Source organism: Phyllopteryx taeniolatus, chromosome 3, assembly GCF_024500385.1.
Source record: "Phyllopteryx taeniolatus isolate TA_2022b chromosome 3, UOR_Ptae_1.2, whole genome shotgun sequence".
Classification (NCBI taxonomy): Eukaryota; Metazoa; Chordata; class Actinopteri; order Syngnathiformes; family Syngnathidae; genus Phyllopteryx; species Phyllopteryx taeniolatus.
In genome coordinates this window covers 20525521-20543079 of record NC_084504.1, presented here as the reverse complement: position 1 = coordinate 20543079, position 17559 = coordinate 20525521, and the positions used below count along the sequence as shown (strand labels likewise).

General features: G+C 39.9%; 2 protein-coding genes and 1 long non-coding RNA gene across 7 annotated transcripts in view; 1 reads left to right on the top strand and 2 right to left on the bottom strand.

The window, feature by feature from the left end:
• Positions 1-3499, bottom strand: part of LOC133475084 (cell division cycle protein 20 homolog B-like) — a 15353-nt gene extending 11854 nt beyond the window's left edge. For both annotated transcript variants that reach the window (XM_061767451.1, XM_061767452.1), the window contains exons 1-2: positions 3370-3499; positions 2548-2610 (exon numbers count right to left, since the gene is read on the bottom strand). In XM_061767451.1, coding sequence (XP_061623435.1) covers positions 2548-2592 — 45 coding nt within the window. In that variant the 5' untranslated portion in view covers positions 2593-2610; positions 3370-3499. The remainder of the gene's footprint in view (positions 1-2547; positions 2611-3369) is intronic.
• LOC133475089 (uncharacterized) lies at positions 186-13211 on the top strand. Its single transcript, XR_009787716.1, has 4 exons — positions 186-1396; positions 5553-5668; positions 10779-10824; positions 13092-13211. It is a non-coding gene; the product is annotated as an uncharacterized LOC133475089 (long non-coding RNA).
• mcidas (multiciliate differentiation and DNA synthesis associated cell cycle protein) lies at positions 12661-17559 on the bottom strand. 4 transcript variants are annotated; one of them, XM_061767455.1, is made up of 7 exons: positions 16705-17559; positions 16562-16628; positions 16398-16468; positions 15925-15985; positions 14804-15021; positions 14406-14513; positions 12661-13486 (listed from the first exon to the last, which is right to left on the bottom strand). In XM_061767455.1, exons 1-7 carry the CDS (start codon positions 16825-16827, stop codon positions 13070-13072), a joined length of 1065 nt encoding a protein of 354 aa, XP_061623439.1. In that variant the 5' UTR covers positions 16828-17559; the 3' UTR covers positions 12661-13069. The 4 variants fall into 4 exon arrangements, with proteins under 4 accessions (XP_061623439.1, XP_061623437.1, XP_061623438.1 ...); XM_061767453.1 differs by having other exon boundaries at positions 16553-16628; positions 16705-17558; XM_061767454.1 differs by having other exon boundaries at positions 14406-14510; positions 16553-16628; positions 16705-17558.

Genomic DNA, 17559 nt, shown 5'->3' with positions numbered 1-17559 from the left:
GATGTGGTTGAGGTCTCAAGCTCTTCTGCACTAAACTCCACCAAGCATGCCTTTATGGTCCTTGCTTTGTGCACCGGTTGCACATTTAATAACCTTCGGTTCCCCACGAAGTTGGAAGCATAAACTGGTGGTCTAACTCAAGGCATTCTGTATGTCAGTAATCTTGCCCATGGCATAGAGTTTACCGTGTTTTAGGACTGCGACGATCAATGGACTGATGTTACTGCAGTCACACACCACTGTGTAGAAATACGTTGGCACGATGGCGACAAGCTAGGAGGAAAGACAGAGAATGTCTGAAATATGGGATCATTTACCACTTAACAAGGACAATAAAGTGCAATATGTCTACCGCAAAGCGGTTTTGATCACCAACATAAGGTAACGAATCAATGTTCGCCAATTTAACATACCCTACCATTGCTAGTTTGCACTTTCAGTTGCTTTAGTGAACAAATGGTAAGAAAACCAAACTGTAATAAACGCATTCATACACAAGCTGCCGATGGACCACTCATGCCAAGTGACTCAACACACAGACAGGCTAACAGGTTAGCCAGATGACAGCCAGCCAACCCTACACTCTCATTTGCTGACGCCCACGTCACTCACCAGACCAGGCCCTGCCTTTTGAAGCCATACACACGCAAAGTCACAGATAGTGCAGTAGACCATGAGGATGGAGACCCCAAGTGGATGAAAGAAATACCTGCACCTCACCTGCACGTTGTGTTTAGAATTGCAAAATATTTTTTTATTCAATTAAACAAGATAATGTGTTATAAAAATATTTGATGGGTGACACCCTGCTGTATTTACTTTCTTAAAATGGACACAGTAGTCTAGAAAATTGACTTTAATGGTTTGTATACAAATAGTTGGGTCTCTGGAGTGCCTTCCCACCCATCAAGTGTGAAATCAAAACACCCGTGTCATTTTTTAAATATGCTTATTTCTTAAAACGTGTCTGTGAGCGAGCTGTTCTGCACTTCCGTACCACTGTCATGAAACAGTTTGTTTTGTTTGTTTGATGTGGCTGTTTGCCGCATACATAGTGTAGTGTATGAAATGCTCCCTTTTTTCACACTCTGCATACACCTGTGGGCGAGATGACAAGAGCCTGTGAATCCTAATTTCTAGTCGCAAAGCTCTGCCCATAGTCATCATGGTAACAACAAAGCAGGACTGGCCATTGGCCCAAAAGTATATGGGGCTACAGCTGCTTCCTTGCATAAAACGGAGTCAGCCTATTTCATTAAAGAAAAAGAGTAATACACATCCATGTACTTACGCCACTTCATAGTCAAAAGGTTTTTGGCACGGTTATGCTCTCTAATTACAGTCCTCTGTGTGTGTGTGTTTGCAGTTTGCTTGGACAGTCGTTGGGCAGTCGCAGGTAAGCTGGCACACAACAACAAACCAGCTAACAAGACACTGCCTCACAACCATCCACAGTCGTGACAACAGGGGAGACACTCTCAGTACTTACCGCTTAAGATTTTAAGCAATTTCACAACCATGTTCGACAGAATAAAACGCTAATAGGTTCATTTGTGAATAGTGAACCACAAATATGCACGGGATTACTGTACAACTAACCATCTCAAGCCAAGATAAGGCAGTTTTATCGAGTTACAAGCTATCATTCGTTGGTTTTTGTTTGCCATAATTTGAAGTATACAAACAAGCTTTGGATACCCCACCGCTCGAGTAAAATGAAAAAGTAGTGGAGCACTCAAGGTACTGCGATGCTCTCACATGTAGGCGAGGGGAGCCATGGTCGCGGATTCCATTTAAGCCATTGACTGAACGGAACAAACAATCGAACACACAAATACAAAGTCAAAACACTTGCAAGGGGCTGCTGTCGGCGCAACAACAGCCCGGTTGTCTTTGTGTGTAGAGAGTTATAACACTGCCTCATTGATGCTATTCATTAGCCCATCTATGGCATTTTGCATTGTGTGTTAGCATTAAGCTAGCGGATTTTCTGAAGGCAAAGTTCTGTGGTTGTTTCAAACACACATGGTGTAATTCTCTTCTCTTTCTCTCCCTAAATTTAAACTGGGAGCATCAATAAACAATTCAAAGCCCCTTTGAAGAATTGTTTATATCTGCCAAACTGCAGCTTGTTGCAAAGTGAGCCCAAGTAAAAAATAAATAAAATTCGTATGAACGATAGCTCTTATCTCAAAAAACTCCTAAGTTGGGTCAATCATATCTCAAGGCACCATTAGGGGGAAAAACTCTCGAGCAGCACACAGCTGGCATTTTGTTTACAAGTGTAACTTTTCAGGCAGCAGTGCGGTGTGAGCTGGACAAGAAACACCAGCTAACATTACACTGCCTCCTAACCAGTCACAAGTCGTGTGTGTGTGTGTGTGTGTGTGTTTCGGCAGCAGTGAGGAGTGCAACTGACAGCTGTCAATCAAACGACAGCCTGCAGCAGGACACTGTCACCACCAGCTCACGTGGAGAAAAAAAAAAAAAAAAAAAAGTGAACCAACACAACCATTTTGCTTTATCTGATTTGATTTGAATTATTACCTGGAAAAGATGGTTTCTCCTTTTTCTTGCCACGTCTGTCTGCATTATTCTTCTGTTCTTACCCTGCACATGCACAGCAAATGTAGAAAATGAATCGTCTTGCATACAAGGAGAAACAAACAAGTTGGTAACAGGTCATTGTCAGTCATATTTCCTTGCTTAAAAACAAATATTGCCCGTCTCATGTTCTTGAGGCTATAGGGGCAGAATTGTAAACGTTTTACAAGCACTATACAGGATTTGGGAAGAGACGAAGCACTGCCGAAAGCAATGTTCACTGATCTATTAAATAGTGGCCAGCACACGCGAAGAACGTTTGTTGGAAAAAAAATCTCAGTAGCATCTCTTATAATGCAACTTTTGCTGGACTATGTATTTAAGTTCTACTTCCTGACTACACTATTAAAATCTACACATAACTTTCAACTTGCAAACTGTCATGCAGAACTTGTCCTGTTTACATTCATTTTTACAGCCAATACAACATTTATCTGCTGCTAATAAAAACTCATGTCACTTGTAGGCCTATTTTTTAAAGTTGTGTATAACAGTTGTTTAAAGACATTATTTGCATTTTCTTTTCAATTTGCTAAAGGATTAACCTAATTTCACCTTTTTAAAGTCTTTCATTTTATCCATTTTTTTTTAGAACTTTTGATTTTATTTGATATTGCTTCTTAATATATTGATATTTATAAACCTATATTAATATCGTCTATCAAGAAGTATTTTTATAATCTCCTCCACGGGACTACAGTAAAAGAAAATAGTCTTGCACTAGTCTCCCCATATTTAAATCGCTCACCCATTAAAAGTGTTTACCTGTCTTCCAGACTCCTCGTCGTTTCCTATAAGCACATCATCTTAGCCTGGTCGAGGAGGATGGCCGCCACCTTCTGCCTCTGTCCCTGTTGTGTGTTATGTGTTGTGTTACCTCTCCAGGACACCCCGTACTCCTAAATAGTAACACCACCCCACCCCCCTACAACACTCCCCTCCCAGGCGGACAATGCAGCGGGAAGCAACTCGGTGCTTTGTGATTGCCAGTTTTTTTTCCCCTCTCTCTCTCTCTTTGTGTGTGTGTGAGTGTTTAAATAAGTGCGCCCTCTCCTGCTCGGGTTCCCTCCGCGTCTTTGTTTCCACTAGTAACACATGGACACAACAGTTAAAGAAAAAACAGTAACTGTCAGTTGAAGGCCAGTTTGATGTCAGTTGAATGTTTGCACACACCTTTTTTTTTTTTTTTTTTTTGAAGAGGGGGGCTTTGTTTGCAGGATAGGGCAGATAAGTGTTCGAGATGAGAATTTTTTTACTGCCGCTAATTTTGAAAAGTATTTCTTAAGAGTGAAATATTTACAATTTATATATAATGCATGAGTTAATAATATTGCCACGAACTGCAATTTCCTTCAGATCACTAGTAGAAAATGTGAATTCAAAAGGAATTTATATGGTATTGTACTTTCATGCAAAGTCAGATCAGTGAACTTAAGGTATTACATCAAAAGATTTGTTAACTAAATTGTAGTATTTTGTGTCTTTGAATTATCTATTTTTTTATTGCATTTTTTTAGTTATTTACCTAGTCACACTAAAACAATTCGTAACTGTGATTGTAAGTGCATATTATTTGTATTAATATAACATCATATCTAATATTAAAATGTCTACATATTTTCATTTTCATATTTTTTTATATTTAAATAACCTCGCTAAAAAAACAATTAAAACCGTTATTTATGTTTTATTTTTTTTACTTATTTGTGCATATTTCTGTAGTGTACTTATGTATTAGTATGGTATGCACGAGGTGAAGTAACCAGTCATTATGCTCGAACAATAGCTTCGGATTGTGCCACCAGGAAGCCTCATGGCGCGGCTTCCGTGGCGCTAAGTGGGCTGTAAGGCGGGAGTGGGTGCGCGCTCCTGCCACCTGCCACCTCCATATGTGCCCGCCCGCGGCGTGCACGAGCACTTTTTTCCCCAAGTGTGTGCCTCAATTAAGAAAAAGTGAGCCTGCAGCTCAAGTGCAGGATTTGTAAGGTCAGACTCAGTAACTGTTTGTAGGCCAGGTGTGGCGCAGGACGCAACTGACGTTTGACTGTAGAGTCCAATTTAAATATTCTGACAGAATTTTTCATCAGGGCATGGATGAGGAAACTTTTGTTCTCTGCGGTCACATTTGATTTTTGACGGACATATATAAAACGATCATTTTACAATTCATTTGTAATTAACCATTTATTTAACAAATTATTCTAAATTAATATATATGTGGTCAAAGTGTTCATTTTACTCTGTCTTTAGGCTTGTCCTAATATTTTGTATTATTTACAATGAATGAATAAGACAATTATTTAAGTGTTTTAATTAGATAAAATGAATACGAAATTTAAATGCATTTTAATACATATTTTCGTTAATTTCTAATACTAACTTATTTTGTCTATTTGTGTATTCACTGATTATTATTGATTGTACTTGTCATTTTTAATAATCACAATATAATACAATTTATAAATATTAATATGATAAAATATAATATTTTATTAATCAACCTTTGTACTGCACTGAAAGACTAGTATTTATACATTTTAATGATTATTAATATCATTATTGATCACATTTTATGAATGCTTAAATAATCATACTGCAATCCAATGTACAAATACTAATATAATAAATATATATTTTAATAAGTGAATAGCATTTTATTTTTACATCTATAATTATCCATGCAATATCCTTTGTTGACTGATACTGTAAATTTTTGAATTCGCAATGATGATAATATTTAACGCATTTTTTAGGATTTGTATGAGTGTGTTTGTGTTTGCTAATTATTATGATGATTTAAGTCATTTCAATCACTATACTGTAATTGATAAATAGTAATATAGTAAAGCATAAAAGTAAAATTGAATTGGTAAGCATTACATCATCATGTTTATTTTCATTATTTTTTTGATTGAATTCTAATTGTACTCTATGTGATCCTTTCCCAGGTCTGCTGCAATGGCTGGATGGCCTTCTTTTCTCCTGTCATTGCTTCCCGCGGAACTCAAGCTGCTTCGCACACTCCCTCGCGGGTTTGCTTTGAGTCTCCTTAGAAACCAATTGTGTGAGTAGATTTTACTTTCCCCCTTCCCGCCGTTTGGGGTTAGCTTTAAGCGGCCAAATGTGCCTAAACAAAAGCCCGTCCCCTCTGGCCGCACTGCACGACCTGCTGTCCGTGACAAACACATTCGTTTGCGGTCATTAAAGTGGACCGTGCACGCGGCTCGAAGCTTCCCGCTTTTCACTGACAAGCTGCGCCAAATGCGAGAATTCTAGCGGTGTCAAACATACGGCCCGCGGGCCAGAATCGTCCCGTCAGGGGGTCCAACCCGGCCCGCGGGGATGGAGAGCACATTCACTGCTATTTTTCAATAAAAGTAACTTTTGTTGTTAATATTGTCCACTGGAGGGTGCACTGACAACACTTAAATGGCATTGAGGCACTTGCGAAGGCCAAACGATGCCAAGTTTCAGGAGCAGACAAATATAAAATGGTGTGCCATGTTCACACTACAATTCTGTGAAAATAAATACCTCTTGTAGAAATGTTTTAAGACATTGAATATGACAAAATTTCAGTCGAAAGCTTCACTTAAAAAGCGGTAGGTTTGTTGGAACCTTTTTTTTTCTTTTTTTCGATGCCACAACTTAAATTTTTATGTATACATTTACAAAGGATGCATAGCGGAATGGTGCACACTCACTGATTCATAATACTGTTGGAATAATGTTCGATTAAAAATTTCAGAATCCTCATGATTTGCAACAAGATAATAATGAATAAATGTGAATATTGTCCGAAATGACTTGTAATTATTTGCACCAAAACAATAGGGATATTTTTCAATAGTTGTTATTTATGGATTTTTAAGCCACAAATATTGTTGTCCGGCCCACTTGAGATTTAATTGGGGTGAATGTGGCCCGCACACTAAAATGAGTTTGACACCCCTGCTCTAGATAGTTAAAATGCAAATTACTTGTTGATCTGAGGCCCATACATCCTATCTATAGCCACAATATTGGGTACAACTGTATATCAAACATTCTGGCATTACAAATGTTCAGTTTTGATGTGTGCTACTTGATAGACATAGGCAGAAACACGATATAAACAGATCATTTCTACATTGTTAAATTACTATAATACCTCTCTGACAGTGGCAATTAAAACTGAGCTTCATTATCTTTGCAATGGCTGAATTTTTCATGCAGATCTTGGATTGGGGCTCATCAGAATGTGCTAGTGTACCTAATATTGTGACTGTAGGTAGGTGGAACAAAAGATAATAGACAGAGTGATAGATAGACAGAATGAGAGCGCGACTGTAGACACGGTAGGTAGGTAGGTAGATAGATCCTGTGTGACTCCAAACAATTGAGAAAAATCATATTTAATAGTTCGCTATAGATATGCTTTGTTAAGCCAATGAGGGAATTTATGGATTCATTATAAAGCATTCTAAATAATGAATAATGGGCCTGCACATTATTTTTTTATTTTATTTTATTTTTTATGCAAACAATATTGAAATATCCCATAGAATCGAGGTATCATATGCCACAATTCCCCAAAAACAAGTACTGTGTGGTCCTCTCACATTCCAAAAATACGCATGTTATGTTAATTAATTGAAGCCTAAATGGTACATAGGTGTGAATGGTTGTTTGTGTTACTCAAAGTCAACTGAGATAGGCTCCAGTTCCCTCCCCATTCAGAGAAGAAGTGCTATAGAAAATGGATGGATGGATGTTGGAAGATAAAAAACAAACATTGCCATTTTTTTCTTTAAGAATCTTAATACATAAAACATTAAAGGTCTCAAACTATATTGCAATTATATTATTCTTTCCCATTGAGGTCTTAACGCTCTCAGGGTCAGCATCTCATCATCGTTGAGGCTGACGGGTGTCACGGACGGCTACATTGTAAAATGTGACTTGAGCGTAGCCAAGGGGCCGCGGCGCTGCCTTCACTGACCTAAAGCAAACAATCTCAGTTGGGGGAAGTTTAAACAGGTGCCTGACCTGAGGTCCGACATTGTCCACCCCACGTTGACACACTGTGTCGTGTGTAAAACGCCATCAGATGGATTCCCAAAGGTCACATTAATTAAGACGACTTCATTTATTTAAAGTTCTTGATAAGGATTTGGATAATGGAGGAACATTTAAAATATTTTGATGAATGAACTCCAACCCCAATTCCAATGAAGTTGGGACGTTGTGTTAAACATAAATAAAAACAGAATACAATGATTTGCAAATCATGTTTGACCTATATTTCATTAAATACACTACAAAGACAAGATATTTAATGTTCAAACTGATAAACTTTATTGTTTTTAGCAAATAATCATTAACTTTGAATTTTATTGCTGCAACACGTTCCAAAAAAGCTGGGACAGAGTCATGTTTACCACTGTGTTACATCACCTTTTCTTTTAACAACATTCAATAAACGTTTTGGAACTGAGGACACTAATTGTTGAAGCTTTGTAGGTGGAATTCTTTCCCATTCTTGTTTGATGTACAGCTTCAGCTGTTCAACAGTCCGGGGTCTCCGTTGTCGTATTTTACGCTTCATAATGCACCACACATTTTCAATGGAAGACAGGTCTGGACTGCAGGCAGGCCAGTCTAGTACCCGCACTCTTTTACTACGAAGCCACGCTGTTGTAACACGTGCAGAATGTGGTTTGGCATTGTCTTGCTGAAATAAGCAGGGGGGTACATGAAAAAGACGTTGCTTGGATGGCAGCATATGTTTCTCCAAAACCTGTATGTACCTTTCAGCGTTAATGGTGCCCTCACAGATGTGTAAGTTACCCATGCCACTGGCACTAACTCAGCCCCATACCATCACAGATGCTGGCTTTTGAAATTTGCATCCATAACTGTCCGGATGGTTCTTTTCCTCTTTGGCCGGGAGGACACGACGTCCACAATTTCTAAAAACAATTTGAAATGTGGACTCGTCGGACCACAGAATACTTTTCCACTTTGCATCAGTCTATCTTAGATGAGCTCGGGCCCAGAGAAGCCGGCGGCGTTTCTGGGTGTTGTTGATAAATCGCTTTTGCGTTGCAGTTTCAAGTTGCACTTACGGATGTAGCGCCAAACTGTATTTACTGACATTGGTTTTCTGAAGTGTTCCTGAGCCCATGTAGTGATATCCTTTACACTGATGTCGTTTTTTGATGCAGTGGCGCCTGAGGGATCGAAGGTCACGGGATATCAATGTTGGTTTTCGGCCTTGCCGCTTACATGCAGTGATTTCTCCAGATTCTCTGAACCTTTTAATGATATTATGGACCCTAGATGATGAAATCCCTAAATTCCTTGCAATTGTATGTTGAGGAACATTGTCCTTGAACTGTTCGACTATTTTCTCACGCACTTGTTCACAAAGAGGTGAACCTCGCCCCATCTTTGATGGTGAATGACTGAGCAATTCAGGGAAGCTCCTTTTATACCCAATCCTGTTCCCAATTAGCCTGTTCACCTGTGGGATGTTCCAAACAGGTGTTTGATTAGCATCATTAGTCTTTTTTGCCACCTGTCCCAGCTTTTTTGGAACGTGTTGCAGCCATAAAATTCTAAGTTAATGATTATTTACTAAAAAAAATTAAGTTTGTCAGTTTGAACATTAAATATCCTGTCTTTGTCGTGTATTCAATTAAATATAGGTTGAACATGGTTTGCAAATCATTGTATTCTGTTTTTATTTATGTTTAACACAATGTCCCAAATTCATTGGAATTGGGTTTGTATGACAGTTTTTCACAAAATTTGGTACGCATACTATTGGTACGTAAAGAATCGCTGAATTAAATGTTCAAACTGTGTGTGTTACAGTGGCTTTTACTTGTTTATTAATCCAGTACACACACTTTGGTTAGTACAGTTCAGTTGTATTTAACGTTTAAATTGCTACAGTAAGAGAACAAAATGCAAAAGCAGTGCGACAAAAATCGTTTCTCTTCTTGTGAGGGAATGTAGGAGGCAGATGAGTGCAACAGTAACAGTTTGAACAGTGTCACTTATTATGCTCTAAAAACCACAATTGCATTTGTTATTGCTTAAGATTCATCTAGAGAGGCTGGAAGTTGCCTTTGGATGGCACTACCCCCCTACCCCACACTCACACACGCTGCACTGATATTAACGTTTGCATGAAGCCGTTTCAAATGAGTTAACAAAGTTTAACGCGATGTCCGTTAGCCAGAAGCTGAGCTCCACCGTGTTTGTTCACAGTCTGTGTGTGTGGCAAGAGTGCTTGGCACTTACACTTCTTAGCACTTAACTCATACAGTGCTGCCTTGAGATACAAGTTAAATACTATATATATATTTATATATATATATATATATATATATATATATATATATATATATATATATATATATATATATATATACTGTTTTTTTTTTTGTCAATGTCTTTATGTCTCAAAACTGTCAATTGACTGTCTGTTGTCGTACTAGAGCGGCTCCAACTACTGGAGACAAATTCCTTGTGTGTTATTTTTTTTTGGGCATACTTTGCAAATAAAGATGATTCTGATTCTGAGATATATATCTATCTATCTATCTATCTATCTATCTATCTATCTATATATATATATATATATATATATATATATATATATATATATATATATATATATATATAGATAGATAGATAGATAGATAGATATTTCAATAAGGAACATAATAGGGAGATTTTTGATATTTATGTTGCTAACTTTTAGCTCTTTTAGCCTAGGGTGTTCAAACTGCTACACAAACTAACTTTAAGTGTCTGCTAATTAATGGTATAGAAAATGCCTACACCAACAGAAGATGCATGACTTAATCTCAAATACAAGGAGTGAAATGTTATAATTGACCCCATAGTCCACATCAGTTGTGACATACCTTGGGGTAAAATGTAACTTTATGAAATAAGGCCATGACAATGAGTAAAGATACTGAGAGCTTTTTGTACAAATCTTTGAAACACACTTACTGTGTTTTTTGAAAGTACATGACTTAAACTATGCTAAACTATGAATATGCATAGTAATAAAACTGTACTAAACGTGCCTCTGTGCACTAGCTACGATCAACAATCAAACATTATGTTTTTTTAATTATTTGGGCGGAAGCTTATTTTCCATTTCATTTTCTCAGGTTTCATCTTCTGCTCGACTTCAATGCCATCTTGACAGTTGTGTAAGTAAGTATTGCTGTTTGTTTCCTTTTCCTTTTTGCTAAAGAGAGTTCTGTTGTCTGGCTTTTATTAAGGGTCCAAAAACAGTTGGCCTAAAATTCAGCCAAGTCAGTGTTTCTCCATTCGATACTGTGGCTTTTTATGTTGTTGGAAAAGTGCCGTGGTTCATAACTGGGGCTGAAGCTTAGTCAGCAGCTAAGCTTGTGGCTTGAAGAGCTTTTCACATTCCTTAAATGTGGCTGGATTGCATGGCCATTTGTTTTGAAATAAAAATCAAATTTGTACTCATGCATCCAGTCCAATTTAGCTTGTTGTAGCATTTTAGAAACGTTACAACTTACCCCAGGCAGGTTTGTTACAACTGTCCCTGTCTGCATTAGTGGTATTGCTAGCTTGGCTTACAGCTAACAGCTAAAACAATACCACAAACAATCTGAATGAAACATAGCTAAACAGACACATAATCAACATATCTTAGATGAGTTCGACTATAAAGCAGGCTAAGTAATCACATGAAAATTTTGAGCAAAAATAAAGTTGTTGTTTTTGCTCTCTTTACCTCAAAATTATGTTTTCCCTCCATAGTTTTGCTGTGTCTGCTTTATGGCACTACTTTTTCACGTGGACTCAGGACTAAACTAAGCATCTGCAAGGTGAATCAGGTGATTCCTAACTTGTTCCTGATTGGAGCAATTGCAAGTGTAACAACTGACCCGTGTTAAAGCTGTACTTAAAATAATTACATAGAATATAATGAATGAAATGAAACAGTTTTTGCCACATTTTTTGCTTCAAGTCAATGGAAATAGTGCCGCTTCTTCTGGTGGGTGTGCATTGGTCGCATGGGGGCAGTATAATACAGACACAGCTATACATGGAGACGGTCACTCCTCAGTAAACCGTAGTAATATTAGTCATTCGTCACAGAGGATAAAGAATATTTGGCTATGAGTATTGTTATATTTATTTTATTTTTATATGTATATCTTTCTACGTGCATTGCTCAATTGTTTGTGTTCAAATATCCATTGCTTAAAGGGTTGTAACAAAGAGACAATGGCGTTTTTGATTATTTGTTTGCATAAACCTAAGCCATGTGGTTGTTACACACGAAGAATTTTCGGTTGTGTGTTAAGTTTGAACATAAATCTCAACTGAGAATGACAATAAACTGCTTGTAGCCTCTGTTTTGAAGAATTGTTCTTATCTCGAAAAATGCACAAGTCAAGTCATTCGTTTCTCAAGGCACCAATGTATGTTTTTTTGTGGGAGCCCTAATAATCCCCCCTGTATTTGATGATTATAATTATATAATGCATAACTAAAATTGTGGCGGCACGGTGGCCGACTGGCCTGTGTTCTCCCCGTGCCTGCGTGGGTTTTCTCCGGGCACTCCAGTTTCCTCCCACATCCCAAAAACATGCATGGTAGGTTAATTGACAACTGTAAATTGACCGTAGGTGTGAATGTGAATGGTTGTTTGTTTGTATGTGCCCTGCGATTGGCTGGCAACCAGTTCAGGGTGTACCCCGCCTCCTGCTCGATGTTAGCTGGGATAGGCTCCGGCACACCCGCGACCCCAGTGAGGAGAAGCGGCTCAGTAAATGGATGGATGGATGGATGGATAAAATTGTGGCAAGCGTTCACAGGCCACCTAAAATGACGTGGATCTGGCCCGTGGTTTTACACTTGTGAAAATGTGAAAAATGTGAAAAACAAGGACATAAAGAAGGATGTCGACTGCAATACATCATGACACAGTGGTTTTTCTCAGACCACACAGTCAATGTAGATGACTGAGAGACAAAAGGAAAGGAAGCAAATTCTCCTTGGAGAAGGTCACCAGGTTACATTTGTATTACTGCTCAAACAGGCAAAGTTAGCACACAAATCATTTATTTACATTTCCTAAGTCCCTTGTTTCACAATAAAATCCCATCCGGCGTTCAAGTGGATTCTCCGAACCACAAAATAACAAAAAAAGCAATGCAAAATAACAAAAAAGCAATGCAAATGTTGACAAAATGACTTGAGATAATTACAATTGGAAGTATGTAAACAGCATCACAATGTAAACAAATGCTAAGGCAGTGTTATGTCCTGTGAGTGATTAGTTTTCAAGCTACCTGAGGAAGACATCATGTAATCATTTACCGATATCACTGGAGATTAAAAGTTAAGCATTAACGTTATTTGCCCACCCACACTTCCTTTACAGTTGTGCTTTTCTTTTTTTTTTTTTTTGGCGCTTTCAACTGTGGTTGGGAACCCAGCGGAAGCGGTATCCTCCTTGTCGGGTGCCCGAGGTGAAGGCCCGGCCTTGAGGGAACACACGTGTCCTTATACTGCTGTGCTCTCTCAAAGACGTGCGGAAAGACAACATGTCCTCTTCCACCTCGCTGCTTCTTTCCTTGCATATGGAGGTCTGCAGGCCCGGGAATGACCCATACATGGGGACAGTGTCCGAATCCTGTGGTGGCGCCCTCCCGCCGGTTGTGGCGTGCAGCACGGCATTGCAGCGCGTGCTGACGTCTCTCAGCATCTCCTCCACGGAGTCGGAGGACTCGCATCTGTCATTCAGTCGCTGCCTCTTGCAGGGGCTCGTGGATTGACCTTCGCGAGGCCTCGCCGGTTCGTTGATTTCTGGCTCTCTGACTGCCATTAGTTTCTGATAAAGGACACACGAAGACCCACATGTAAAGATGATGCTTCCTCCATGATGTAGAGCAAATGTGACAAACTCAAGGCCCGTGGGCCAGATCTGGACATTGCTTTTTGTAGCGAATCATTGTCTACGTCATGATTCTTGCGAAATTGATTTGTTATTTAAATTTCATTTTTTTCTCACAAAATCCTGTTTTATCATAAATTGAACAGTAGTACACTGGTGCCTTGGGATTCTAGTTTAATTCATTCTATCACCACACTCGTATCTCAAATCATCTTTGAAATTTCAACATCATAATGGCCCTCTGATAGAAACCATAACTACCATGTGGAATGCATTTAAAATTAATTTCACCCCTACGGGGTACCTACCGCGACCTTCTACATTACCCACGTTTGTGGAATGCATCTACAGGGGGATATGTTCCAGACCCACCCACAATAGGTGAACGTCTGTGCTATAAAGAGACCACATTTAAAAATAAAATACACTTTTTGAACACACAAAAAACTAAATGCAAGCATAAAATATGTAGACTATACTGTAAATACTGTATTGTAGTGTCTGTATACATGCATGTGCCTTTAAGAGGCGGGGCCTCGTGGGGTGGCATGTGACATCTCAGAGTCTACATGTGAGTGTCTGGGTGGGAGCTGCGGCCGTCAGCAGCGTCGGCGGGCGTGTGTGCTAACTGTGTACGTGCTTTGTCTTACTTTTTCAGTAACGGCCTGAAACGTGTATCGGCGACTGTGGCTCTCCTTTCCCACATGTGAGCGCATTACACCAAGTAAGTAAGTTTTTTTTTTTTTTTTTTTTTAATGTGGTCTCTATATCGTGGATTTTCACCTATTGGAGCGTACCCCTTTGTGATGAACGGGGTTTCACTGTTGTGTTGTTTCTACTGACATATCTCACTCACCTCCAGGACAGAGGCCAGAAGCTTTGCTCGGCACGCGAGCTGCCTCAGGTGAAGGTTCCTCTCTTCAGATGGGTCACTTTGTCTTCTGTGCAAAGTGTTGGGCACCTGCTGGAAAACACAGTGTGATCATATATTATTGTAAAATGGTCATATGTTGCACAAAGTCCACTTAAAGATCACGCAAATGGTGTGCGACTTAAACATGTTTCCCAATGTCCACCTATCACATACTGATAGGGCGTTTACAGGGATTTAGTACATAATGTAGCGCGTTGGGCCACACCACTTCAATGCCTCAAATTGAAAGTATTATTGTCTCGGACCTTTGCATACTGACATAATACAGCTCTGCTAACACAGACCAGTCCAAACTGGTGGACCAACTGGAGCCCACTCACCTCGTGATTAACTTCCATAGCACATTCCATCCTGGCTTGACACATGCTGATGCCCGTCCAAAGCGCACCATCCTGGGCATGTGCGCAGGAAGAATTGGGAAGCGTGAGGCCGTCCTCTGGAGAGAAGACATGCTGAGGGGTGAGGGGGGGTATGACGCAGCCCTGAAAGGGGACCAGCTCTGCAGGGGACAGGCTGCTCTCCAGATTGACCGAAGAATCTGGCAGAACAACAGCGTCTCAATAATTGTCGGTGAAAGCCGACAACGGTTGAATTAGAGTGTTCACACATATGCTATTCCACCGATATTTGTCATTCTACTCCTTCCATGTTTCTCCACCAATTCAAAGAATTCTAACTTCACTTAGACCTTCAACCAATTCAAACCTGAATAAGGACTTTCCACATTCCAAAATGTACCAGTTTTCCCAGAATTCCACATTTTTCAGCTCCAATAAACCCACTCGAGTGAGTGAGACGTTCAAGAAAAAAGTTCCCCATCTCTCCCATCCCACATTCCTGGTCACCTCATTCAGAACATCTTGGGAACTATTTTCCACTTTACAAAAATTCTCACGTTCCCAAAATTGTGAAACTCCCAAATTTGCACAATAGAATTCCAAATTTAAGAGACACTTTACATAGTTACCGCCTTCTTTCGTTCCAACTTTAAACTATTCAATGCATTTAGGCTACCTCGGGAACTACTCCCATTAACAAATGTTCAGAATAAAATTCCCAAATTTAAAATATGTTTTCAATCTTTACCTCCTCCTTCCACATTTCTTGACTGCTTCAAGCCACGCACACTGTTTGACTTATTCAGAACATCTGGGAACTATTTTCCACATTACAATAATTTACACAGTCCCAAAATTCCACACTTTTAACAGTAAAATTCCCAGATTTTCACGATAGAATTCCCAAATTTAAGAGATATTTTACATATTTACCTCAAATTCCACATTTTTTGACCAATTTACAATTAATTACAACTTCAAAGTCACACATTTTACATTTCAACAATTTCATAAAGTCTACAACCTTTTTGTTGATCATCAGTTTAGCTTTTTGGTATTCACATGCAGTTTCTAGAAAATTGCATTTGTTCGTTTGCGCTTACCCGCCATAAAATCCAGTGCAAAATCCCCAAAGTCTCGCTCATCTCCATCAGATTCATTCACCTGTTGGGAGGGAGAGGAAAAAATCCACTTCATACGAAGAACATGCATGTTTCAAATGTGCGACAAGAAAAAACTCAGGGAAATCATCATCTTTCTACCTGAGGGTCCCACCAGGGCCACCAGGCAGGAGCACAGTGTTGCTTTACGGACACGCGAGCAATCATGGCTCAGAGGATGCGTGTGATGCGTTCAGGACAATAGGACAAAAGAACTCCTGCGGTAGCCTGACTTACACAACGCTATTTGTGCCGGATTCCGGCGCAGCTTGTCAAACATTAACAGGCTGGGAGTGATGCGCAACTGCAGATCTGACACCTGATTTTGTTTTACCTCTTCTATAGGTGCAAAACGTGTCATTAGCCACGTGGAGGGGGGGGGGAAAGTGGTTATAAAATTGAGATTTCCTTCTTACCTGTGAGCCGAGTGAGTCGCTCTCTCTTGTGGCGCAGTCTTCTAAATCGTCCCATGCAATTGTTGGAAAGGCTTAAAAAAAAATAGAGTGTGTAACCATTGTTTTATTTGAGCTCGGAAAGGGCAAAGTGGGGTTCGCAAAGAAGTTAAATTCACCTTGCCAACCTTGCTCAATGTTGCAGGGCAGCGCCACATAAACCGTGAGTGGGCTGCTGCTTCTGGGCGCTTTATCCTGGACCAGTTTGGGAATATAGCATCGTTTTTAATCCGCATTGTTTGCGCCACATTTGCAGCAGCGCATTCCATACCTTTTCGACAGGATGTGGGACGCCAGTGCGACGCACGGCACCGCAGACGCTTCTTCTCTCGGCGTGCGTCTTCATCCCTCCGCTTGTGTTTGCAGCCATTTGGGGCTCATATAAAGGCCACATTCTCCCGGTCCGTGGCGCCGCTTCATGTTGCTCGCCCAATCAAATGGACGCATTCGCCTCGGTCTCCAGGCACCAAATTGCGTCCTCGGAGATTGAGCTGCAAGGGGACTAACGGTCTTTCTGGGCTGGAGTGAGAAGTTGAGTCAGCCCGGCCCACCTCCTCCACTTAGTGCCAAACGCAACGCCACATAAGTATCCTTTTATTGTCATTTATAGAGCTCATCAGGCAGACTATTCACTTGGTCGTGGTGCAAACCAAACAACCAAATTTAGCATGATTATCCTCGATATTTGGTGCTGCTGCACTTATGTCCCGTTCGTTTTTGTTTTTGTTTTGTTTTGTTTTTTTGGGTTTTTTTTTTTACGCGTTTAAGAGCAGAAGAGGAGTTCAAGGCCAGTAGAAGTGGAAAAGGAAAAGGGCAATTAAAGACGACAGCGCTGCAAACACACTCGTGACAAATGCCTTTCCACGGGGAAACAAACAAAAAGGAGAAGTCCTTCACGCTGAATGCACCTGTGTCAGCGGGTCGAGCTGCCACGTGTTATGGATTAGCGAGATAAAGAGCCTCCGTGGGCGCACAGGTCATCGTGGAAGAATACAACGCCAAATGACAATGCATGGGAACACAATAATCATTCCATTTAAGTATTTGTGTCTTTTATCGCGAAGATTTACGACGTTTCGCCACTTCTGGATAGGTTTCATCTGCTTTAAAAGTGTGTTTTCTGATA